At 35.8% G+C, this 25,176-nt stretch overlaps 1 protein-coding gene across 3 annotated transcripts in view; it reads left to right on the top strand.

The window, feature by feature from the left end:
• The window catches only part of ERLIN1 (ER lipid raft associated 1), a 43,214-nt gene that overhangs the window by 7,161 nt on the left and 10,877 nt on the right, over positions 1–25,176 (top strand). For 2 of the 3 annotated variants that reach the window (XM_074296319.1, XM_074296317.1), the window contains exons 4-8: positions 7,128–7,174; positions 8,943–9,004; positions 10,900–11,025; positions 12,618–12,691; positions 19,427–19,485. In XM_074296319.1, coding sequence (XP_074152420.1) covers positions 7,128–7,174; positions 8,943–9,004; positions 10,900–11,025; positions 12,618–12,691; positions 19,427–19,485 — 368 coding nt within the window. The remainder of the gene's footprint in view (positions 1–7,127; positions 7,175–8,942; positions 9,005–10,899; positions 11,026–12,617; positions 12,692–19,426; positions 19,486–25,176) is intronic. The other variant, XM_074296320.1, reaches the window with a different exon arrangement.

The following is a 25,176-nucleotide window of genomic DNA, read 5'->3' as shown; positions in this document are numbered from 1 at the left end:
GACTGGGAGAGATGGATAAATAAGAGAATGGGCATGATAGAGGCAGCAATCTTTGGAAGAAGATGAGATGGAATAGAATCACTTGTACATGTATAGGACTTTGTCTTGGCAAGGAGAAAGGGTCACCTTTTCATGTGAGATGGGGTGAAGGAGGACAGTGTGACAGAAGTCTGTATCCTCTATGTCTGTGAAAGTATAGTTCAAATCCTCCCTCTTTCTTGAAACTTTTTCTGGTAGTTTACCAGCATAAATTGCTTTTCTTTGTGACTACACTGACTGGAATGTTGTTGTTGTTGTTGTTGTTGTTGTTTTGCTGAGGCAATTGGGGTTAAGTGACTTTCCCAGGGCCACACAGTTTAAGTGTTAAGCATCTGAGGCCACATTTGAACTCGGGTCCTCCTGACTTCAGGGCTGGTGCTCTATCCACTGCGACCCCTAACTGCCCCACTGAAATCAGTTTTCACACAATTATATTACATTCCCAAATGTATTATATATTTTCTTGCTTTGGTCTCTATTCTCACATCTTGCTTTGCCAATAAGTTCATCACCTACTTATGCTGCTGAACACATGGAAAACACTAAATAAATACTCATTGAATTGAATCATTATCAGGAAGTATTGTGGCAAAGGAGAAGAAAAACTCTGGATTAAAGGTCATGAGGTCTGAATTATGTTCTTAGGTCTGTTGTCTTAGGAAAGGCCATCTAATATTTCTGCCTGTTGCAACCAGAAATGTGCATCCTATAATTTGTAAGAATTAGATTAAACTAGATTATTTTAAGGAACTAAAACAAAAGGTTAAGGCAGGATTATATATATAAATATATTTTAAGGCCCTGTTTTACTATAAATTTCTGATTTTCTTTGGGTGGGCCTTCTAAGCTAGACAACATTCAGTTGATGTGACACTAATTTTTTAGGCATTCAAGAATGCAGACTAAGCTTGTTAATCAAATGTCTCCTACGTGCCAGGAACTGTGCTAGGTACTAGGGATGTAAAGACAGAAAATGAAACAGTCTCTATCACAAGGAGTGTACATTCTCTTTGAGAAGCATGTGGGGAAAGCCGACCAGGAAAGTCCTCAAGCTGAAGCTTTGAACTTTGGCAGCCTAGGTACCCAGAGAGCTGGAGGTGAGGAATGTGTTTCAGACATGAAGGCTGCCTCTGCAAAGAAGCAGGTGGAGCTGAAGGATACTTGGTGGTGTGGGACTGGACCTGAGCAAGCAGAGAGGACAGTAAGGTATAGAATTGAGAGTTGTCTTCAAAGTTAAACTGGTGGGAGCTGATAAGGTCATCAGGTATTTAGCACTTAGAATAAGAAATATAGTACCATGAATCTTTGGAAATATGGACTCTGTTGAGAATTGAATGTTTTAGAGAATTTATAGTCACGTATGACTGAGATATTTGTGACCCTTTTTTTTTTTCCAACAATGAGTTTTGAACCTTGAATAAAATACATAGTTTCTCCCTTTGTGCAAACAATTAGCCTGTTTATGTAGAAAAGAAACAAAGTCTAGATCCTATGATACGCTGTATGATCAAATGAATTAGTAGTTTAAGAAACAAATATCTCAATAAGGAACTTTGTGGATGAAGGAGATAATGTGTTTTTTTGTTTTTTGTTTTAAACGAAGCAAGAACAGAAAGATACAAATTCAAGGTCAGGAAAGGGGGAAATACAGGGAGAAACAAAAGTAAAGATTGTTTCTACATAATTTCTGTAGAAATTAGATTACTTGGTGATGTAATGAATCTGTTAACAATTTTAAGAAAGACACCTAGTTTGTAGTCTGTGAACTGGTACATATACTGGAAATGGAGGAAAATTATAGAATTAATAAATGGAGAACCTTTCTAATAAAGAGGACCACTATATAATGTTAGTGTTCAGAGTTTAGTACCCTTTTCAACTTCCATTTTTCACTACTAGAGCAAGAAGAGTGAACTGTGTCAAGTTAGTGGAAATGAATATAGTATAAGTCTGTGTTCAGAGTACCCAAAATTCAGGTCTGTAAAATAGACAGTAGGTAAGATATTAATTATGTACCTATGTATGTAGGTGCTATTTGCCAAAGTGCCACTGGGAATCTGCTCACTAGAAAAAAAGGATTTTCCAGGGACCATCTCTCCTATTGTCAAATAAACTTGGATATGAAAATCTTGAGTAGAGTTCTGTTTCAACATTTCTGGCACTCATAATGAAAATGAAAACTTAGAGAAGTGGTATCATAAAAGTCCAATCCTCTGAAGTATGTATAAGCTTTTGGAAAATTCCCACTGCTTTTATAAATTAACAAACAAACAAGAATTGGTGTGGAAGGCAATTACTCCCTTTTTAGTCTCACAACATAATATGCTTCTTCTTAATTTGCCTTATTGCTTCCAATATTATCTTTATCTTTCCATATATTAAGCCTTGTAGTTATTTTTTGTTCTCCTTCCTCCACCCCCTGTGCCTCCTATGTCCTTATTCCACAGTTGCTATTAGGTTGATCTTCTTCCATTTCCATACCTCCACGCCACATTTGTATCTTCAGATCTTCCCATCTTAATTACTAATTGCTAGCTCACCTTCTAGTCATCTTGCAACAGCTGTGACATTAAGAAAAATGCCATTTCATTATCAATCATGCTTCATACTTATTTAATTAAATAAATTTTTATTGATGTTTTTTTTTTTTTTTTTTAAACATCTTCAGAATTTCCTCTGGCTCCCTCTCTTCAGAGAGCCATCTGTGTAACAAATAGTATTTCTTTCAATTTCTGTTTTACCTTCTGGCTCTAGAATATGAAGACAGTTTTCCTTGATAATTTCTTGAAAGATGATGTCCTGGCTTTTTTTTTTTTTTTAAATCATGATTTTCAGGTAGACCAAAATTTTAAAATTCTCTTTCCAGGATCCATTTTCTAGTGCAGTTATTTTTCCAGTGAAATAGTTCACTTTTTTCCCTAATTTTTCTTCTCCTTATTTCTTTTTTGTTTTTGAATTTGCTTCATTGTATCTTGATTTCTCATAGAGTCATTAGCTTTCATTTGCTCAATTCAATTTTTTAAGGAATTATTTTCCTCAGTGAGCTTTTGTACCTCCTTTTTCAGTTGTCCAATTTTGCTTTTTAAGTCATTCTTCTCATTAGCTTTTTGTATTTCATTTTGAACCTCTCTCAATTCTTTCCCTAAATTTTCCTCTATTTTTCTTGATTTTCAAAGAGCTCTATAGACAGATAAATTGCAGATAATCAGTGTGGATAAGGTATTGGAATTAGGAGACCTCTGGAAAGGCCTCCCACTAGGAGATGGGATTTTAGCTAGGACTTAAAGGGAAGCCCAGGAAATCCGAGAAGCAGAGATAAGAAGGGAAAGCATTCTAGCCCTAGGGACAGTTATTGAAAATGCAAAAATTTAGGGCAGTTAGATGGTGCAGTGGATAGAGCACTAGCCCTGAAGTCTGGAGGATGAGTTCAAATCCAACCTCAGATGCTTAAGACTTAAACCGTGTGACTCTGGGAAAGTCACTTAACCCCCAATTGCCTCACCTCCCTCTCCCCACTCCCCTCACCTCCAAAGAAAAAGAAAGAAAACACAAGTATTTTAATTCCAATAGACTTGGATGGAAAGTACTATCTGTATCCAAGTAGAGAACTGTGAAGACTGAATGTGTTCTTTCTCATGGATTTTTTCCTTTTTGATCTGATTTTTCTTGTGACAGATATGGAAATGTGTTTAAAAGAATTGCACATATTTAACCTATATCAGATTGCTTACTATATTGGGGAGAGAAGAGGGTGAGAGAGGGAGGGAGAAAAATTTGGAACACAAAAGTTTTATAAAAATGAGTGTTAAACTATTTTTACATGTATTTTTTAAAAATGCAAACATTTATTGGGAGCTGAGAGAATGTAGTGTCTTGTTTGGAGAATATCAAGGTGGCCATGTCACTGGTTTTAGAGTGTATGGGCGTGAGATGTAAGAAGACTAGAAAGGTAGGAGGGGACAAGATTGTCATGGATTCTGAATATAAAACAGACAATTTTATATTTGATATTCTGGAAGTGATATAAGGAGCCATGGGAGGTGTGTGTGTGTGTGTGTGTGTGTGTGTGTGTGTGTGTGTGTGTGTGTGTGTGTGACAGAGACAGATATGATCAGACATGTGCCTTAGGAAGATTAATTGGATAATTGAGTGGAAGATGAACTAGAATAGGCAGAAACTTGAGGTAGAAAGATAAAACTACAAAGCTGTTGTGCAATGGTCCAAGCTTGGGATGTTAGTGGGGATGAGGAGGAACATTTATTAAATGCTTATTTTGCTTATCCTGTCAGTTTTCAGTTATATCAACTGAGCTTGAATTGATCTTTTTTTCATTAAGTCTTATAGTTTATTTTACAAGTTGTCCAAACTTTGTGAATTTGTACATAAACAATGGGCTTTATTTCTGATTTCCTACTTCCTTCAAAACTTGGTTTTAGTATGCCTTCTGAAGGAGGCCTCTTCTGGTTAAATTTCATTTGATTCACTTGCCTGTTTGTCCCCCTTGGACATTTATTTTATTTATTTGATATTTTATTTTTCCCATTTGCTTGTAAAACAATTTTTAACATTTTTTAAATTTCTCAATTGTGAAGGCACATGTGAAGTTATGCAAAACATTTCCATAAAAGTCATATTGTGGGGAAAAAACCCACACAAATCTTTCTTTCCCCCCAACCCCCCCCCCAGGAAAAATAAAGTTTAAAAAAAATATGCTTTAATCTGTATTCAGATGCAATCAGTTCTTTCTCTGGATATGGATAGCATTTTTCATCATAAGTCTTGGATCATTGTATTGCTGAAAATAGCAAAGTCATAGCTGATTATTCCACAACATTGCTATTACTTTGTACACGGTACATTTCACTTTGCATGAGGTCATGGAGGATTTTCCAGGTTTTTCTGAGAGCATCCTGCTCATCATTTCTCACAGAACAGAATATTCCATTATAATCACATACTAAAATTTATTAAAATATTCCTCAATTGGTGGGTATTGCCTCAGTTTCCAATTCTTTGCCCCAAGAAAAGAGATGCTATAAATATTTTTGCAAATAGAGGTCCTTAGGAAAACTATTAGTATAATTGACCATATTAATAAACAAATTTTAAAAAAACCATATGATCATCTCAGTAGATGCAGAAAAAGCATTTGATAAAATACAACATCCATTCCTACTAAAAACTTGAGAGTGTAGGAATAAATGGACTATTCCTTAAAATAGTCAGGAGCCTATATTTAAGACCGTCAGTAAGTATAATATGTAATGGAGATAAACTGGAACCTTTCCCAGTAAGATCAGGAGTGAAACAAGGTTGCCCACTATCACCATTACTATTCAATATTGTGTTAGAAATGCTAGCCTCGGCAATAAGAGTCGAGAAAGAGATTAAAGGAATAAGAGTAGGTAATGAGGAAATCAAACTTTCACTCTTTGCAGATGATATGATGGTATACTTAGAGAACCCCAGCGATTCTAATAAAAAGTTATTGGAAATAATTCACAACCTTAGCAAAGTTGCTGGATACAAAATAAACCCACATAAATCCTCAGCATTTTTATATATCACCAACAAAATGCAACAGCAAGAGATACAAAGAGAAATCGCATTCAAAACAAAAGTTGAGAGCAAATAGAGGTCTTTTTTTTTTTTTTTTTTTTTTTTTTTTTTTTAATCTCTTTTGGGATACATGCCTAGTAGTGATATTATTCATCAAAAGACATGCTTGATTTTATAAACTTTTGGGTATAATTTTAGGCATTTAATTTAAAGATCATGGAACAAAATCTTTGTATTATGTTATTTCATACTTGTTGCTTTGTATTTTCCCTCTCTAAAGAGTTTTGTCTATCCAGCTAGATTATGAGGTTCTAAAGATTAGGTTTTTATGTCTTTTTCTTTCTTCTGTTTCTTCCTCCAATGCCTGAAGTTTAGTGTTCTATTCTAAACTGTGTGTATTTTGTAGATAGCTTGTGCTTTATAGATATTTGGGTGAGTTTTGAAGGCAGAAGACCTGATGCAATGCTTAGTCACTTGAAGAGAATAACATGATCAAAGCATCTCACTGATAAGTTTCCTTGAAGGGAAATTTCACTGAGAGGAAGGTTTAACCAATGACTAAAGGTGCCTTTGTGTCCTAGGAACATTGACAAAAAGAGAGTACTGTACTTAATCATTTTTGTTAGCTAAGGGTTTTTTAAAATTTTGGTTCAAGTCAACAAATATTAAGTGCCTACTATGTGCAAAGCAACATGCTAGGTTTTCTTAATTATAAGTAACACATCAGCAAGACAATTCTTGCTCATCATTCTAATAGAAAATACCATGTTACACAAAGAAGAGATAGTACAAGGAAAATGAATATAGGAGAAAGCACTAACAATTAGGGGAATCAAAGAAGGCTTTATTATCGAGAGGACACCTGAACTTTAACTTTGATGGAAGACAAGATTTTGAAGGCTGGACAGATGAGGAGATGAGAATAACTAGTTGTCCAATTTAGCTGCAATGTAGAATTCAGGAAGTTAGAATGAAAGAAGTTTGGAAAGTTAAAACGTACTCTTTTTACGTAGCATGAGAACCTAGAGAGTCAGTGCCTAAGAACAAAGACATGACCATGATCTTTTAGCCTATTTCATCTTTAGATGAGTCTGTAGATTCCATGTTGCTACACACTCTCACCAGATTCCCTGATCCAGAGGGGGAAATGTGGTGGTGGTCTTACCAACATCTGGAGCCCATCAACTCTTCTTTGGTGCTATTCAAATTGCTGCCATAATGTTTCTGCTTTGGATGATCTGTGGTTACTGAGGTCATGGGGTTCTTTCTGCTGTTGTTGTGCATCACAATCCCTACAAAACTACGAGGAAATAGCTTTTGAGAGTAGCTTTGGCCAAAAAATTTCATAACTTGTGATGATCATACTATGCCTTCTGTTTACATGGAGAAATGACATAGTAATGTAACCCTTTCCTTCTTTGTTTTCTCAGGAACTTTTACCTAGCAAGCAAAGTTTTGCTTCTGGAGCATAAATTTCTTTGGTGAATACATGCATTTATTTTGACTATTGATTCTCTTTTTTCCTCTAGACAACACTACAAACTGATGAAGTTAAAAATGTGCCCTGTGGAACAAGGTAAACTTTGCCTTTGTCTGCCTTTGGTTCCCTTATTCTATAGAAGAGGTTCTTGCCTACACAGCTTTCTTATACACATGTTGTGACAAGCTTAGGGATGTTTCTGGACTCAGTATTCCAATAGAGGCTATAACTTGAACCTTTATATCCTTAACCATCAGTAGTCTTAATTTCTTTGAACCAAAAGAAGTTCCATAAAGAAATTTCAGTTAACAGAGTAGAACTGTATTAAATCTACAAACGATTTTCAGGGGCATCTTTATGGAACAATATACTTTGAGGATGCAAAAGAGAGAAAAGGCAGACTCGATCTAAAATGTGTGGAAAATAATATTCTGATCAACAAATTGAATTGTGACAAGAAGAAAAGAATATAAACTATAATATCTCAGACACTAAATTTGATTAGATTATTAATCAAAAAGATTAGTCACCTAGAAAGTTTTTGGATCTATAATTTCCTATGGAGAATGCAAACTTTGTTTCTTATTCATACTTTCTATAAAAGTAAAGAATGTTTCTGTATTAGTCACACTTTTTGTGAAAGTGCAGACTTTCTTTGTTTTTTTGTGTTAGTTATGATTTTTATGGATTGCTTTTAGAGGTTATTTGGAAGAGCCTTGATTCCATTGTTTTTCTGGGGTGGGAGGAAGGGGGTTTGGAGGCAGTTGGACTTGAATGACTTGCCCAGGGTCACATAGCTAGTATCTGAGTCCAGATTTGAACTCAAGTCTTCCTCACTCCATCCACTGAGCTATCTAGCTGCCCCCTTCTTTTGATTTTCAATTTATGGCTGATCACATTCATCATTTACCATGTTAAATGAGTTATTTCTCCCGTGGGTTAGTTTCCCAATCATGGACCATACAACTCACCCCTATAGTCATCTTGGAGAAGGGTTATTGTCAGTCCTCATCTGAGAATTCCATATTTGTGAATTTGTTCACTTGCTAAAATTTATTTGTAACCCCAAAATCAATACTTGTGGTGCTTTCATGGTCATTTGTGGAAATACTTAAATTGTGACAAATTGGAGTTATCTGATATGCACTTTCCCAGCTGTTGAATGAGGTGACACTTTCTGATTTCTTGTTTCATCTTTAACACTATAAACAAGTATCCTTTTCCCTGTCTATGTGTTCCTGTTTTTTGTATTTCTGCGTTTTTTGTGATTTTTGTTATTTAAAATGGCTCCTAAGGAAGTGCCGTCTAATGTTCTAAGTCAAGAAGGCTGTGATATGTCTTACAAAGAAAATACGTGTGTTTAGGCATAAATGATAGTATTGCTGGATACATTGTTAATGCATCAAAATATAGGTGCATTCAGAGAAAGAAAAGAGGAAATTCACCAATCTGTATATGAGGTTGCTTCAGAAAATGCTAACATAAATGTGATGATCAGAGCCTTATAAAGGTCTAGCCTTGTATTTCCCCGAGGACTGATGATTCAGTATTCCTAATGCCATGTTCAAAGTGACTTTGTAAAACATAATGACCATGAATAATGAGAATTGACTATGTGCCTTTGATTACAAGGAAAAAACAGATGAATGTGGATGGATAGAGCAATACAAATATATCCTTATTGCTGATAATGTCAACTTGGTGTGTGAAGGACAGAATATGCTTTTAGATTTTTCCATCTGGCTGAGATGACTCATAGTATGTAATATATTTGAGCAAATGGTTTTGCAAGGCTGTTTTTTATAGCTAGATATTTTATAGTTGACTCTTTTTTCTTGTCTTTTTTTTTTTTTTCTTTTCCTAGTGGTGGGGTCATGATTTATATTGACCGAATTGAAGTTGTTAATATGTTGGCTCCTTTTGCAGGTATTGTGCCCATGTCTTCTACTATTGCTAATGTCAGAATCAAAGTATGCATAACTGATATTTGGGAAAGTGGTTTACATAATAATCTTAAGGTAGATGTAATACTGTTAGTGACAATTCATATGAGGACATTTTAATTTTTACCCAAGCCTTACCTTTTTTTGGTAATTATTTGGAAATCTAAGTATAATAGGTACAGGGCTTAGAAGACTATCCTACTTACCTTCGTTTCTTGATACTTTCCAGCCATATTCACCACTAAATCAGTCTTTTTACTATTTACTTAACAGGCCTGTCTCACTTTAGTCTTCCTGCCTTTGTTCAGATTCTTCCTTTTGTCAAGAATAAGCTTATCTCTGTCTTTTATCTATCCAAATCCTAATTCCTTGGAGTACCCATCTCAGTATTACTTCTGTCTTCCAAACTCTAGCCTATGTTAATTTCATTTATTTTATACTTATTATCTATGCCACATAATTAATACTGTTTTTTGTATACTACTTAGAGGTCACACTTCTGTGTGTATATGATTTTACTTTATAACTAAACTCTTTATAGTCAGGAGAACTGTGTCTTCTACTTAGTTTATACCTTCTGCTTACCAACCCAGCAAGGTATTTCTTGGGTTATCAAAATTGGGTTCACCTTAAGGGTACTGAAAAAGAAAATCCTCCCTTTTAGATATCTGGATAGTTGTTCCTGGCTGGTCAAGAACACTGTTTTTTCTCCCTTATTATCCCTTATTTTAACTCGCCCAAACTGTGCTTTTTCTGAATCTTTATGGTCACCAAGGAAACCATCATGGGCCTTGTCTGGTCCCTGCCATTTCTTGCAGTTTGGCCAGGCATTTGCACACAGTGCACAGTGATGCCACCCACGTTTACAAGCAGATCGTGGGGCTGCCTGCCTGGCATCCCACTCCTTATATATAAAGCATTGATGTGCAGGGAGTTTGCTTAGCTAGTATTTTATTCAAATATTAAAAAGACATAATTTTTATAAGAAAACATAAAATTAAAAGTACATGTAGTAATAAATAATAATTGCAGTACTCAGAGTTTAGGTTTGGATATAGAGTCTGAGATGGATTTGATCTTCAGGGTCCTCTGGTCCAACCCTCTTGTTTTACAGTTGAGGGAGCTCAGCTCAGAGCAGCCCAGAGAAGTGACTTGCTCAAGAAGTGAAAGAACCAGGATTCAGACTCAGGTCCTTTAATTCCAGATACACGCATCCATGATGCTGGGCAAACTCCTTAATTTTTAAACCTCCCCATATTAAAGCATACTCTTATGTCCGAGACTGTGGGGGAAAACTAGGAGCTGTTGCTCACATCTGAATAGTGGGCCTGAGAAAAGGGCCTCTGCTGTTTCTTACTTCTGTTTGACCTAGTCTCCCAGGAATTTCTTTCATCATTGGGGAATGAGAGTTGAGACCAGAGTAGGGAGCCTTAGGAAGACCTCTTTTCAGGTGGAAGGACCTGAAGAACAATGACAATTGACAATCTCCTGCCCTGACTGCCAGGAAGCTCCTCATCTAATGTCTGAAGTAGACTTTGGCTGTCTTTAGTTTAGGGTGGACTGATAGGAGGACACATCTAATCTTTTTGAAATATAACCCTTCTATAAGTTCAAATTCTCCATGTTTCTTATTTTTATTTATTTGTTTTTTTTTTTTGTTTTGTTTTTTGTTTTTTTTAAAAATGAAAACAAAAGAAGGTATTTATGGGTCTGTTGTACTTGAAAATGACCTGATTTTTGAGCATTGCTTTGTGTTCCCCAAATGTGTATCCTGTAGTTGGAAAATTCTAGTTTAGGTAGACATAGTATCCTTGGTTGAGTATCCCTTAAAATACTGGATATTGTTTTGGAAGGTTCTCTTTTGTACTTCTCTTTCAGTATTTGATATTGTGAGGAACTACACTGCAGATTATGATAAGACTTTAATCTTCAATAAAATACATCATGAATTGAACCAGTTTTGCAGTGCCCATACCCTTCAGGAAGTTTACATTGAATTATTTGGTGAGTGCTTCTTCTCCCCCTCACCTCATTTTGATTATGCAGATTAACAACCTAGTATGGTGATACTAAATTATGTTGCTTTTATAGGTGCTTTTAAAATAAAAATTTACAAAATATTATTGTTTTATTGAGAGCAATTTTCTTAAACTTATATAAAAATAACTGTTTTTAAAAGTAATACTGTTAAACTACCCTAAATGGTTGACATGATTTGAGATTAAAATTTTTTTTTTAAATTATAAGTTTAGATTTTAAATGCTTTGGGAGAAAATCATTTTAAAGACAGATATTATTTTCTTAAACTCTTGGTATTTAAGTACAGTTTGGTAAATTTCATCTACTTGCAAATTCTTTACACCTGATCTTTCTTAGTGATAGAGAAATCTGGGAGTCAGCAAGGGTGTTTATTCTACAAGTTTCTGGTTTGAAAAGACTAGTGTTTTTGAAGTTTGAGTACTGTTTTCTTTGGATAAACTAGGTTCTTAAAGTAAAGAATTACTTCTCTTTTTGCTGAAGACTCAATATCATTTTGAGGTAAGAGGAAGTTGACAGTAAAATCTTTCATTAGTGAAGAATGTACAGATTTGGGGTATTGCCTGTAGGCAGCAGTTGGCTAAGATATCTATTAACTAGAGCCTTGAGAATTGTGAATTATCAATTGATCCAGATCTACTGAATTGGGTCCTTATGGGAATGAAGCAGTTTGGTCTGTCTGGATTTGTTATGTACTCTTGTTCATCTAATATTGGTGAACACACTAATCTGGTAATAGAGAAAACATGGGTTGAACTTGTGGAGAGTAAATTCTACAGACTTTCCTATGGACCTGCATTCAAAATCAAAATAATGCTGAAAGTGATAGAAAAGTGATATGTTATATTATGTATTGTGGAAAAGAGATATATGCTTATATATAAAGTTATATATAGGATATATGGTTATATATAAAGTTCAACCTGATAAATCTGATAAAGATTTTTATATGTTAGTGTTCAGATTTTATATGTTATTGTTCAGATTAGTGAAATTTATGACCTCATAAACTAAAGACTTAAATTCTCCTCTGATTGAGTAATTCTGAGCAATTTGTTTGCTTCCTTGATGTGATACTCCCTGCCACTTTTACTACCACAGAAATTTAGATTTAAGTCTAAAATTATCTAATCCCAGCACCTTATTTTGCAAATGAAGATGTTAAACTCTAGAGAAGTTAAGTGGCTTTGCTAGAGCCAGGATTTGAAGTCTAGTCCACTAAGTGCTCTTTTGCTTTATAACATCACTTCATTTAAGAAGAATTCTGGGGGCAGCTAGGTGGTATAGTAAATAGAACACTAGCCCTGAAGTCAGAAGGAACTGAGTTCAAATGTGATCTCAGACACTTAACACATCCTAGCTATATGACCCTGGGCAAGTCACTTAACCCTAATTGCCTCAGCAAAAAAAAGAAAGAAGAAGAAGAAGAATTCTGAACTTCACAAAAGAATTTTACTCTCCAAATTCCAGGATTGATCACAATAGTTTTTAAGTTTTTAAAAATGTAGCAAAAATTTTATATATATTAACATCTGTTATTTTCTTGCCTCCAAAAACAGATCAGATAGATGAAAACTTGAAGCAGGCCCTACAGAAAGATCTGAATGTCATGGCCCCTGGTCTCACTATACAGGTAGGCTCAATGTCCTGGGAAAGCTTTTTTTTTTTTAAGGAATTTGAGATTCTGAATTTTGTTCTCATTCATTCAACAAATTTTATTTGAGTGGTAATGAAATATTATGTCATCCCTAATAAAGATCTTGATGGCTTTATGATTCATCCCATTTAAAAATTATTGTTGCTTACTTTAATGACCATCTATTCCCGTTGATTGCTTTTGAAAGGAAAAAGAAATCAAGCTCAATCTTATTAAAGAAATTCAAGTCTGCACTCATATATTGCTTTCCAAGATAGTTTCATGAATTTCAGTTCTATCTGGGATTCTGGTACTTACGAAATAATTATATGCCTTAATTCATTGGAATTTTATACCCTATTTATTTATTAGAGAAAAAAAGACCTCCCTATTTCAAGACATTTATATTACTATAGCCTGAAAGTCTTAACAAGTAGGACATGACTGCTGAAACCTAGATTGATGCTGTGCAATTGGAGATGATAAATATTAGCAGTCTCAAGAAATATCGAAAGACTTTTGTTAAGTTTCTGTGAAAGAAGTGGGACCATTTGAGCACAGACACAGACACACACACACACACACATACATACACGCGCGTGCGCACACACGCGCGCACACGCACTGTCACTGTGTAAAAGGAAGAAATCTATACTTATATGGGGACAAATGAAACAGTAGAAAAAAGAATAGGATGGACTGACCAATATGTTGTTATAAATGTTTGTATGGTGGAATTTATCTAAAACATAAAGTAAGTAAAAAGTTAATTTATGGTTGTATAAACTCATTGTCTTAAACAGTTATTTTAAACCAAAAATACATGAAATATTTTTATATTATATAATACATAATATAAGCCAAATATATTGACATTGCATTCTTATATGTATGAAGGAAGTATGACCTATGATCCCTGCTTTCGGGAAATTTATATTCTAAATTGAAGGACAAGACATACATAAAGATTTAAAGATAAATTCCAAAAGTTAAAATAATAGGCCCCAGTAACAACAGATGATTTTACAAGGCCTGAATCACTTGGGGCTTCATATAGTCTGTTGTGAATGATTGAGGTGATAGTTTAGCCTGGTGCAGTTCAGGGGGTATTGTGAAGAGGGGGTTTGAAATGAGACCAGGTAGGGGAGTAGCATGTGAATGGACCAAAAAAAGTGGAGGCAGGAACATTCTGGGTAGGTCAGAATACACAAAATTACAAAAGTTGAAAACTCTCTGTCTTGTGGGAAGACTGTGGGATTCATTCAGAAGATCTGGGTTTAAATTCCTACCAGACTAATTATTTACTACCTTGTCATTGTGAAGGAGGGACTTCAACTCTCTGAATTTTGGCTTCTTCTACCATAAAGTGGAAGGTTGGTTGTGATATTTGCTAATGTACCCTTTGTGTTCTGTATTCTTGAATCCTGGAGGTAGGATGAATACTAAGACAAGGAGAGATTAAAGGCAAGAAATTAGGTTAGGTTGTTGGAATAGTCCAAGAAAAGAGTCTCAACTGGAGTGAGAAGGCGACATAGTCAGATTTACCTGCTTTAGAAAAATCACCATGATAACTGAGTGGAGGATGTAATTGGTATGAGGAGAAGGGGGCAGAGAAGCCAGATAGAAGATTATTCAGTAACCTAGTCAAGAGATGATGAGGGCTTCCTTTACAGCTTTGACTGTGAGTGGAGAGAAGAGAACTGCTGAAAGATTTTGGGAAGATAGACATGACAATATTTGGTGATGCTCTGGGAGGGAGTTGGAGTTTAGGCCTTGAGGACTGGAAGAATGGCAGTACCCTTGACGATAGTAGAGAAATTCAGAATGGGTGAAGATTTGAAGGGGAAATATAACAAGTTCTGTGACAGGTGGCTTGCCAATGACTTGTCTCTAAGAAGCACAGTGTACTTTTAATATCACAGGAAAAGATGCTAAAACATTAGTTCATCAAAAACTCGGAAGACTTTCAGTTCAAATTCAACCTCAGATACTCATGAGCTCTGTGAATGCTGGGCAAGTCACTTAACTAACCTCTGCCTTTTTTCTCATCTATAAAATGGGGATATAATTGCACTTATTGCAATTGTTGTAAAGATCAAATGAGATAATATTTGTAAAGCATTTTGCAAACCTTAAGTCAGTATATCAATACTAGCTATCATTACTAAGGTGTATTCAAGCAATTGAAAGTAGCTGTAACATTCTAATGAGGGAACCTTTCAGAACCTTCATATCCTAAAAGGATATGATGAGAGTTACAGAAGAACAATAAAGGTCCTTGGGCGACTGGGTTTGTTCTGAGAAAAAGAAGGGAAGGGAAAAATGGGGAATTCATGAGTGTTGTAGAATGAAGGTAGAAAGATGGGCTTAATAGGGAACGTGCTACTTGTCATCACATAGGGTAAGTGAGCATGGAGGAAGGTTTAAAGGAATGTGCATTAGATGGACCTTATTCTTCTTTGAGATAAACAAAGGATTGGGAACATACAGGCTTTTATATAGAGATATAGAACAAATTTACCAGGACAGTAAGTAAGGGTTGGTGAAGAGGTCAGCCCCCTAATCAAGAGGGAGGGAGATCTGGAAGTCAAGAAGTGAATGACATTGTGTTATATATGCATGTAATAAAATATTACTATACCATAAGAATTAACCTTTAAAAGAGATGATTTCAGAGAATCTAGGTTAGTATGAATTGACCTTAGTAATCAGAACATTTTAAACAAGGGCAACAGTATTCTCAAGAAAAACAACTGCAAAAAACTTAAGAACTCTAACAATACAATGACCAACCCTAACCCCAGAGAGCTGATGATGAAACATACTTCCTTCCCCCTCACAGCATATATAATAAGCTTAAGATTCAGAAAGAGACACATGTTTTTGAACATGATCCTGGTGTGGATTTACTTTGCCTTGACTCCGCTTACTTATTATGAATTTTTTTCCCTCTTTCTCTTAATTTTGAATTGGAGAGAAGGGATTTTTGGTAAAAGATGAGAAGGGGAACTAACAACAGTAATGCCCAAACCAAAGTTGCCATTTAAGCAAAGGATTTATATGTTTCGTGTCATTATTATTTAGGTACTAAACCTTCTAGATTCACTCAAAGTACTGAATTTTTAAAACCTCACATGGTATTCATTTGGTTTGGAAAATCCATTTTTCCCCCTTTGCAGTTCTTACAGTGAGAAGTTACTCTTTTGTTTTTATGTTAGCTTTTGGTTTACAATTATTTTTGATGCCAATTGGTATTTTCTTTGACTTACTCATCTTTCTAGCTTTAGTTTAAGAAATGGGGCCTTGTGTTAGGGACAGGCTGTACCTCCTGATGCACTTTTGGGTGGAATGCTGGATCTCCTGGATTTGTGCACAGCCTCTAATTACAGGGGCCAGACTGCTCCTTGGATCTTTGAGGTTCAGAGTGTTGGATCTTCAGGATTTTCTGTGACATTTCTAGACCTTCCTCTAGACCTTCTTCACTAAATTGTGAGCTTTCTGAGAACAGAGACTGTCTTTTGCTTCTTTTTTCCCAGCACACAGCATATAGTAGCTGGCACATAGGAAGTGTTTAATGTTTATTGACTCACCCTTTTCTGAGCATTGTAGTGTCATGCTAGTTTGCTGCCCATTTCACTACTCTCTAGCACTTTCATGATCCCCACCATAGTGCTTTGTGACCACCCTGGTGCTTTTTCAGGGGAACCCTCCACGTTTGTTGCCTCTGGTCACAGAGCCCTGTACGTGTCTGGATGTGCCACTAGGCTGCCATTTGTTGGCACCAGCTTTGGTGGTGGGTCTCTGTCCTTCATTCTTGTGCTTCTGAAGGCTGTCTTTTTTGGGTAGTTGTATGGGGGGAAAGTCACTGTAGTTTCTAGTTGACTTTCTAGATTATTATTCTGTCTTGATATAAGTCCAAGATTTTTCTGGCATAGGTTTGTGGAAGCTGGGTGAATTCTCTCCATCCAGGCAGCTTTCTCTGTAAAAATGCCCTCATTACAAGGATGTTGAGATTCAGAAGGGCTGAGGGACTTATAACCTATCTTTTTCACTCAACCATTGTCAGAGATGGGATTGAAACCCATTTCTTCCTGCTCCAGATCCAGTGTTCTGCTGCACCATATTGATATACTTGGAGGGAGGCATAAGCCGCAGTGAGAAATAGGAAAGTTCTCATATAGGGAGTGACTCTGAATTCAGAAAGAAGTATACATGAGGTGTAGAAAAGAAGCAAGTACATTTCAGGCATGGATGATACCTGGGTCAGGATGTATAGAGGTGGGAAATTGGAAATGTCGGCAGCAGGTAGCCAGATGTGGTCAGACCATAGAGTGCATGAAAGTGAGTAATGGGTAAGGCTTAATTGGTGAGTCAGAGGAAATCATTTTTGATCCTAGTAGCTATATGGAGCCACAAGAGCCAGGAACATAACCTAGTCAAATATAAACATTATGGATATTAAGTTGCTATGTGAAGGGTGGTTTGGAGAGGGTGAGGCTTGAAATGGGGATCCCAGTTGAACACTGCAGTAGTTCAAATGAAAGGAGATGATGTTTGGACAAAGGTGATGACTCTATTAGTAGATAGAAAGGAGGTGAATTATGAAAGTAGAATTGACAAGATGTGGCAGCTGGTTGAATATTGGTGTGAGAAGGATGAGATGTTATGCTAACTCTGAAGCTATGAATCTGTGTGAATAGGAAAGTGAAAAAAACATTGAAAAAGACAAGTAAGTTATGTATTTAGAGGCAGAATTTTTGGGTTGTTTTAGATATGCAAGTCTGAGGTACCAGAATAAGGACTGGGAGTTACCTGCATGGAGATAATTAAATCTGTAGGAGCTGATGATCACCAAGAGAGAAAAGAGGAGGGTTGGAATTCTAGCAAAGGAGACAGAAATGGAGATACAAGAACCAAGACAGAGACTGTAGAAAAGAACATATCTTAAGGGGAGAGAGGCTGGTTAACAGTATTGAAGAGAATTTGGGAACAGGATTGAAAAAATTCTGTATTTGACAATTAAGAGATCTTTGACAATTGTCACTTCAGAAGTAAATGAGAATATGTGCAAAAATGTTCATAGCAGCTCTTTTTGTAGTGTCTAGGAAATGGAAATTGAGTGGCTGGATGCCCACTCCACTCAATTGGGGAATGGCTGAATAAGTTATGGTGTGAAAAGAATGGAATACTATTATCCTATAAGAAATGATGATCAGGATGATTTCAGAAAAGCCTGGAAAGACTTACATGAACCAATCCTGAATGAAGTGAGCAGGTACACTTTCTAGGTAAATTCTAGGTCTTTGTTAATATAAGTATATGATGGTTTGAAGAAATAGACAGAATGTCTGAGTTTTGTTAGATAGACTGTGCCTGATATGAAACTACATAACAGAGAGAAGGTAATGTTCTTACCTATTGGAAGGAGAACAATAATAAATGATAAATGAAAAGGCATTAGTTGCCTACCTTGTGCTTTTTTTTTTTTTTTTTTTTTTTTTTTTTTGCTAAGTATTGGGAATACAAGTAGAAAAAGCTAACCACTCCCTGCTGACAAGTATGTTCCCAGTTCAATTGGAGGAAGTAACATAAAATAGAAATTTAGTTGTAAGATAAATGAAAAAATCTCAACAAAGGACAGTGGAGGTTAGTAGCTTTGTATAAACAGGAAAGATGATAAGACTTGGGGTTCTTTAGCTCATTGAAAGCAGTAGAGCTGATGATACCCTCTCTCCAAGCTACCTGAGCATTCAGACTGTCTATACCAGGGGTTCTCAAACTACGGCCCTCGGGCCAGATGCAGCCCTTTGAAGACATTTATGCGGCCTGCCGGCTTATGGCAAATGGGCTGAGGGGAGGAGACAGTGTGAGTTTTTGTTTTTACTATAGTCTGGCCCTCCCACAGTCTGAGGTACAGTGAACTGGCCCCCTATTTAAAAAGTTTGAGGACCACTGTATAGACTCTATACAACTATCATCCATGATGCAGATTGGGGAACAGAAAAACACATTCATTGTCAAATCTTTTAGTTGCACTAAATGACCAGAATTCCTTTGATCTAATAAGTTATATATCACCCTTTCCAAATTCATTCTGCTTTGTAGTATTTTGGAATTTTGTAAGGTAACAAGAAAATCAAAGGTTTCAAATTGGAGATCAGTACTATTTTGTGGAGAAAGTAGAGAACTTTGTTTTTCAGGCTGGGTCAGAGTAATGCTGTCTCAGAATTGCTTAACATTAGTATCAGACAAAATTTTGTTCTTGGAACAGCATCATGGGATACAAAGTCTATCCTGCATGTTTGTTGGTTAAATACAGGTAGTTATGCAGTAATGATATTAATGCATTGTATCTAAACCATGATGTAATATCATTCCCTTGATTGTCCAAGACATAAATTGAGTGATTAGTGACAATCTGGGTTAGTGCTTGAAGTGCTGGCAACTTATTCCTTTGAATCTATATGTTATTGCCATGTCACTTATGTGGGTGATCATTGTTCCTGTAAAATTAAGTGATCCCAGTAATATTTCACCTAACATTCTGTTTTGCTAAACTAGTTAATAAACATAGGATATGCCTCTCTTAAGTTTTCCAATAGACTCTCTTCTTTGCTAGGAATCAGAATTAATTGTGAAACATTCATAAACACTTCAAGGCTGCAAAGCTGTCAATTTAAAGATATATTTAGATACCTTTTTAAAATATACTTTGGCTTTTTTTCTTAATAGGCTGTGCGTGTTACAAAACCCAAAATCCCAGAAGCCATAAGAAGAAATTTTGAGCTAATGTGAGTAATGTTCATGAGAATACACTGTTTCCAAATAGGGTTATCTGAAGATCAGTGCCAACAGACTAGGGAAGATTTCAGCATTGAACTGTACTCATTTGGGGGAGGGGGCAGCAGAGCATGTGTACCTTTGTTTCTTAGTTTCATATATGTTATAGACATCTTCAAAAATATCTTGTCACTAGGACAATGTTACTTTAGTTTCTGTTTTTCTTATATTTTCTCTTTCACTTTGGAACGTGGCTTATGTCTTTGTTTTTAATAGTCTTTTGAAATGTATGCCATCTTGTGCCCTCTTCTTTTAACTTGAACTGTGTAAGAAAACCCTGAAGTAGCAATCTAGGGTCCTCTCAGAAGAGTGGCTCTGTGATCTTTGCTCAGAACCATTCTTGGAAACCTAGTATAGGGACTTGAGAAAAATCTTCAGAAGAATCTATTGAAATGAAAGAATCTGTTATCCTTGTAAACTCTTAAATCATATTTCATTATTGTACTGATTATAAGTGGATGCATAATTCACTTGAAGTTTGAATATCTGTTGTGTGCAGTCATACATTGACAGTGATATTAGAATCTTTCCAGGTGAAACTCATTTGATTGGCTTCTTGTTTCTGAAGACAATCTGCCTGGTTTGTGTCCTGAGGTTGCCTATAGATTTGGGGGCATATGTTAAGGATAATGGGTAACTTGCCATGTCCTAAACTGAATTATCTTTTGTTGAAATCCCTCCCTCTTTCTAACTTATCTGTTGTTGTTGAAGATATCATTATACTCCTCATCGACCAGGCTTACAACCCAATAAAGGGCTAATCCTCAAATCCTCACTCCTTTTCAACTCAGCTGCCAAATCCTGTCTTTGCTATCAGACTTTTTATTTGTCATCATTGAGCCTATGTCTTTCTTGTTTATCAGAACTTCATGAATAAGGTTGTAGAATTTCTTGCTGAGCTGAAGATTGTATGCTACACCCTGGTTTATCAGTTTTGTACTAATTAGAAAAGACAGCACTTTGGCACCATTTTCTAGCATACTTTCAAAGAGACTGACCTTCAGCCCTTTGTGACTACATGCCTGGTAGTGCCCTCTCTAATTCAGCTTTTCTTTTGTTAGACTGATCTGTATTGCTCTAATCTTGTCATTCTATTGCCCCAAAACTTTCAGTAACTGAACAATGCTAATAATAATGGTTAAAGAAAATCTTCCAAATCTCTGATCTGGAGATTAAGGTGCTCTGTAACCAGATTCCATCTTTTCTTTTCACTTATGCTGCCTGTTCAGCATTTCAGTATACTTTTTTTGAGAGGAGGTCGAGTCAAAGTAGATAACAGATCTGGGAAGAGGAGACAGGATCAGTCATTCTAGTCAGGATCAGATTTGGGACTAAAACAGTTGGGTGTGCATTCCAACAACCTAAGCTTTATTTTGCTATATTAGTTGTCCAGCTCTTTGTTTTTGGAGTGATGTGTGAAGCAAAGGATCCCTAGGTAACAAGAGTTATCTTTTCCAGATCAGGGGTGTGTAGGTGGCTGTGTGTGTGTGTGTCTGTATTATTTCTCCCTATAAAAATGGTGCTACTGTGTTGCTACATTTTGACTTAGAAAATGCAGTAATTTTAAAAACTGAATTCCTTAACATGTTCAATGTTGTTAAGTGACTAGGTTTAAGTTGTGGAAATGGAAAATGGGATTTGAATGAGAAGCATTTAGAGCTAATCATTTTTAGAGATTTTTTCCCTCTTATTTCTTTGTATTCTTCATACTTATCAATATTATAATATTTCACTAAAGTACCTTATTTAACCATTCTCAGATGTGGACTTTTAGGTTTATTTCATTGGGGGGGGGGCAATTACATATAATTCTGAAATATAAATCTTTCAACAGATGTTTTTTGAATGGTTTTTGATAATAATTTCAGGTTGTGTTCACAATGGAATCATTGGGTCAAAGGCTATAATTGTGTTTGTAATTTTTATTGCGTATTGCCAGATTGTTTACCAAAAAGATAATAAAAGTTTTCAATCCTTGCAGCAGTGAATGATTGTGAGTGTACCTCCCCTCCCCAGCCCTTTTAGCATTGTTTCATTACTTTTATTTTGTAAATTAATTTTTAAAAAATTTATTTTTTAGATGAACAAGTTTTACTTTTTTTCCCCTCTTATATTCTATCCCATTGGATACAGTGAAAAAAGGAAAGTAAATAAAAATAAAATCTTTGTTAAAAATATGCATAGTCAAACAAAACAGATTTTTTCATTAACTGTCCAAAAAACATGTCTCTTTCTATATCTTAAGAGTGGCCATCTCCTCACTGTTAGGTGCAGGTTTGGTCCAGCCTTTGGAACTCATAGATAGTAGTTATGTTGGTTACAATTCTTACAGCTTTCAGAGTTGTGGAGTTGTGTTTTTATATTGTTGCTCTTGGTTCTCCTCATTTTGGTCTCCATAAGCTTTAACTTCTTCAACATAATTTTAAAAATTGTTTTAACTTTGCTCACTTGAGTCTTTAAAAAAAACCACACACACACACAACTATTTTCTGACTTCATTCTTTATCAGTTCATATAAGTTGTTCCACATCTCTTTGAAAGGAAGAAAGTAAATATACATTTATTAATCATCTAGTACTTGCCAGACACTGTGCTTTATATTATCTCATGTGATTCTCATAGCATCTCTTGGGAAGTGGTTAGTGTTGTTCTTCCCATTTTACAATTGAAGAAACTGTGCCAGACAAAGGGTAAGTGACATACTCTTAATGTCTGAGCCTGGATTTGACTTTAGTGTTCCTGATTCTGGGCCCATTACTCTATCCACTGTGCTACGTAACTGCTTTCCTTCATTTTTCACAACACAGTTGTATTCAATTACAGTCATATACCAAAATTTGTTAAACCATTCCTCACTGATAGGTATCCCTTTAGTTTTTGCTTTTTGCTACCACAAAAAGAGCTTTTGTAAATATAGTATCTTTTCTTTTTTGGTGTTTGGGGGAATAGCCCTAGCAGTGGTAAATATGTTAAATTTAAATTTAAAAATTGAGAAATAATTTCATTACTTATTTTATTATTAATTTTATAATTATAATTTTTTTTGACAGTACATATGCATGGGTAATTTTTTACATTATCCCTTATACTTACTTCTGTTCTGAATTTTCCTCTCCTTCCCTCCACCCTCTCCCCTAGATGGCAGACAGTCCCATACATGTTAAATATGTTATAGTATATTCTAGATACAATATATGTGTGCAGAACTGAATTTCTTGTTGCACAGGAAGAATTGGATTCAGAAGGTAAAAATAACCTGGGAAGACAGACAAAAGTGCAAACAGTTTACACTCATTTCCCAATGTTCCTTCTCTGGGTGTAGCTGATTAATTTCATTACTTTTTATCATTTTTGTCAGTATGAAGTGATATGTTAGCAATATTTTAATTTTTGCTTTTCTTTGATTTTTAGTGAGATTGATTATTGTTTCAAATGATCATAAACAATTGGTCTTCTTTTGGCAGTTATCAACTATTCACAACTATCAACAATATCTCTATTGTAGATTGGGAAAGTACCCTCTGAGCATTTGTTTTTAAATATTAGCTCATTAGAAATTTACAATTGTGCTTACAATTTTCTTTTAATTTGTTCTATTGTGAGCTGAATTTCTTTTACTTTTTTTTTCCTGAGGCAGTTGGAGTTAAGTGACTTGCCCAGGGTCACACAGCTAGGAAGTGTTAAGTGTCTGAGGCCAGATTTGAATTCTCCACCAGCTAGCTGTCCCTGAATTACTTTTAATTTTAAAGGGAAAACCCTTTGTAGCATTTGTATCAGGAAAAAGGATCTTTAAAGTCCCTGCCTCCTTTTACCTATAAGGTACCTGAATACTGACTATATGTTGTGACTGACACTGTTGGAAGGAATGCACTCTTTGTGGCTCCATGATGTATTGAAATATGTCTTATATCTCTAAGTCCAGTGTTCTGTCACTTTGCCAAAATCCACCCTTGAGTTATCTGCATCATATGCTTTCTCTACTCTTCCTTGCATGCTGCTAAAGAAAATCATTCAATCATGCTGACGAAGCCTGCTGTGAATATGGGAGTCTTTGTACAAAGAAAGCCTTTTATTCTTTCCCATTTGAGACTGTTACATTCCCTACGACTAACTTTAAAAAAAAAAAAAAGTTTTTATTATAAACTTGACCATCAAAAAAGAGAGCATTTCCATTTCCATACACAAAGCAGAATATAAAAAGTAAATAGGAAAAATATGAAACCTTGAATCTCTATTTTTATATTGCAGTGGCTTTTCTTAGCCACCTATTGTCCTCTTCAAGTTCACACTGTCATTCCTTCTCTTTCCATCTCAGCAAAGGACCTTTGTCTCCTACTTTGTTGAAAATTCACTGTGAGTACTCTTGGCTCCCCAGAACCTCTTTTATTTTTCTCTTTTTTGCTTTTGTTCCTGAGAAAATGTCAGCTTTGCTGTATTTTTTCCTGTCTCCTTCGGAAACTTGACTAGAGCATTTTTCCTTCCCTGTTGATTCTTCTGCTACTTAAAAACATGACCAAATGCCCCCCAATCTTAAAAATCCAACCAACCAACCTTCTCTTAAACCCTGCCATTTCTTCAAGTTATCTTCATATAGCTCTTTTTTTATTTTTTTATTATTTTTTTTAATAACCATTCTTAGAAAGCTTTGTCTATACTCTCTGCCTCCATTCTCTCACTTCTCACTTCATTCTAGCTCTTGGTATTCCTCTGTCACTTGATCGAAATTGCTCTTTTCAAGACTAGTGAAGCTTTTGACTTTGATGACCACATTCTCATTAAACCCTCCCCCCCTTTTTTGGAAGTTGTTTTGTTTTGGTTCTTTATCAAACCATGTCTTCTCTTATTTCCTTTGCTGTATCATCATCCATTTTTTGACCATTGTAGATGTTCCCAAAGCTCTGTTCTGAGCTTTCTCTTTTTACACTTTCAGTATGATCTCTTGCTATTTCATCAGCTCCCCTGGGTTCGGTTGTCCTCATGATGAAGATTTATTCTGTTCAGTTCAGACCTACAAATGCACAAACACAGATATACTGGCATTTCTGCTTGCAAAAAAGAGCAGGAAGCAAAGTAGATTCCTGTCAATTGAGGAATGATTGAACAAATCATGGAATATTGTATTAGAAGAGGTGGCAAATGAAATAGAAGGACATTTGTGAACTGATGTGTAGAGTGAAATAAAAAGCCGCAGGACAGTCTGTACAATAATCAGTGACATTTCAGAAGAATAATTCTGACTCCTATCATAGTATCTGAGAGGGGGAAGATTACTTCATTAACCAGTGAGTCCAATCTGGATATGAAAGGCCAGGCTTTGCTTGAAGACCTCCAAGTAGTGGAACCTACCACCTCTCTAGGCAACATTCCATTTTGGAACAGCTTGAATTGCTAGGCACAAGAGTCCTGGTGTGACAATTTCTGTCCCCACTCACCCAAATCCCTGGTCATCCTTTCATCCCATCTCTCTATAGCCATCATCTGAGGAATTTTCTCTGTGAAGAAGGGACTAGTCGTCCCCACCAGCTCCTACCCCAAGAATTTATAACCCAGACTAACCGAAGCTGCAAGATACCCCAGGGAGAGAGAGGAATCAATGGTTGCCAAGAAAGTCAAACTAGCACCACCATCCCCTTGACTACCAT

Source organism: Sminthopsis crassicaudata, chromosome 2 (genome assembly GCF_048593235.1).
Source record: "Sminthopsis crassicaudata isolate SCR6 chromosome 2, ASM4859323v1, whole genome shotgun sequence".
Taxonomy (NCBI): domain Eukaryota; kingdom Metazoa; phylum Chordata; class Mammalia; order Dasyuromorphia; family Dasyuridae; genus Sminthopsis; species Sminthopsis crassicaudata.
This window is presented reverse-complemented; position numbering and strand designations above follow the sequence as displayed.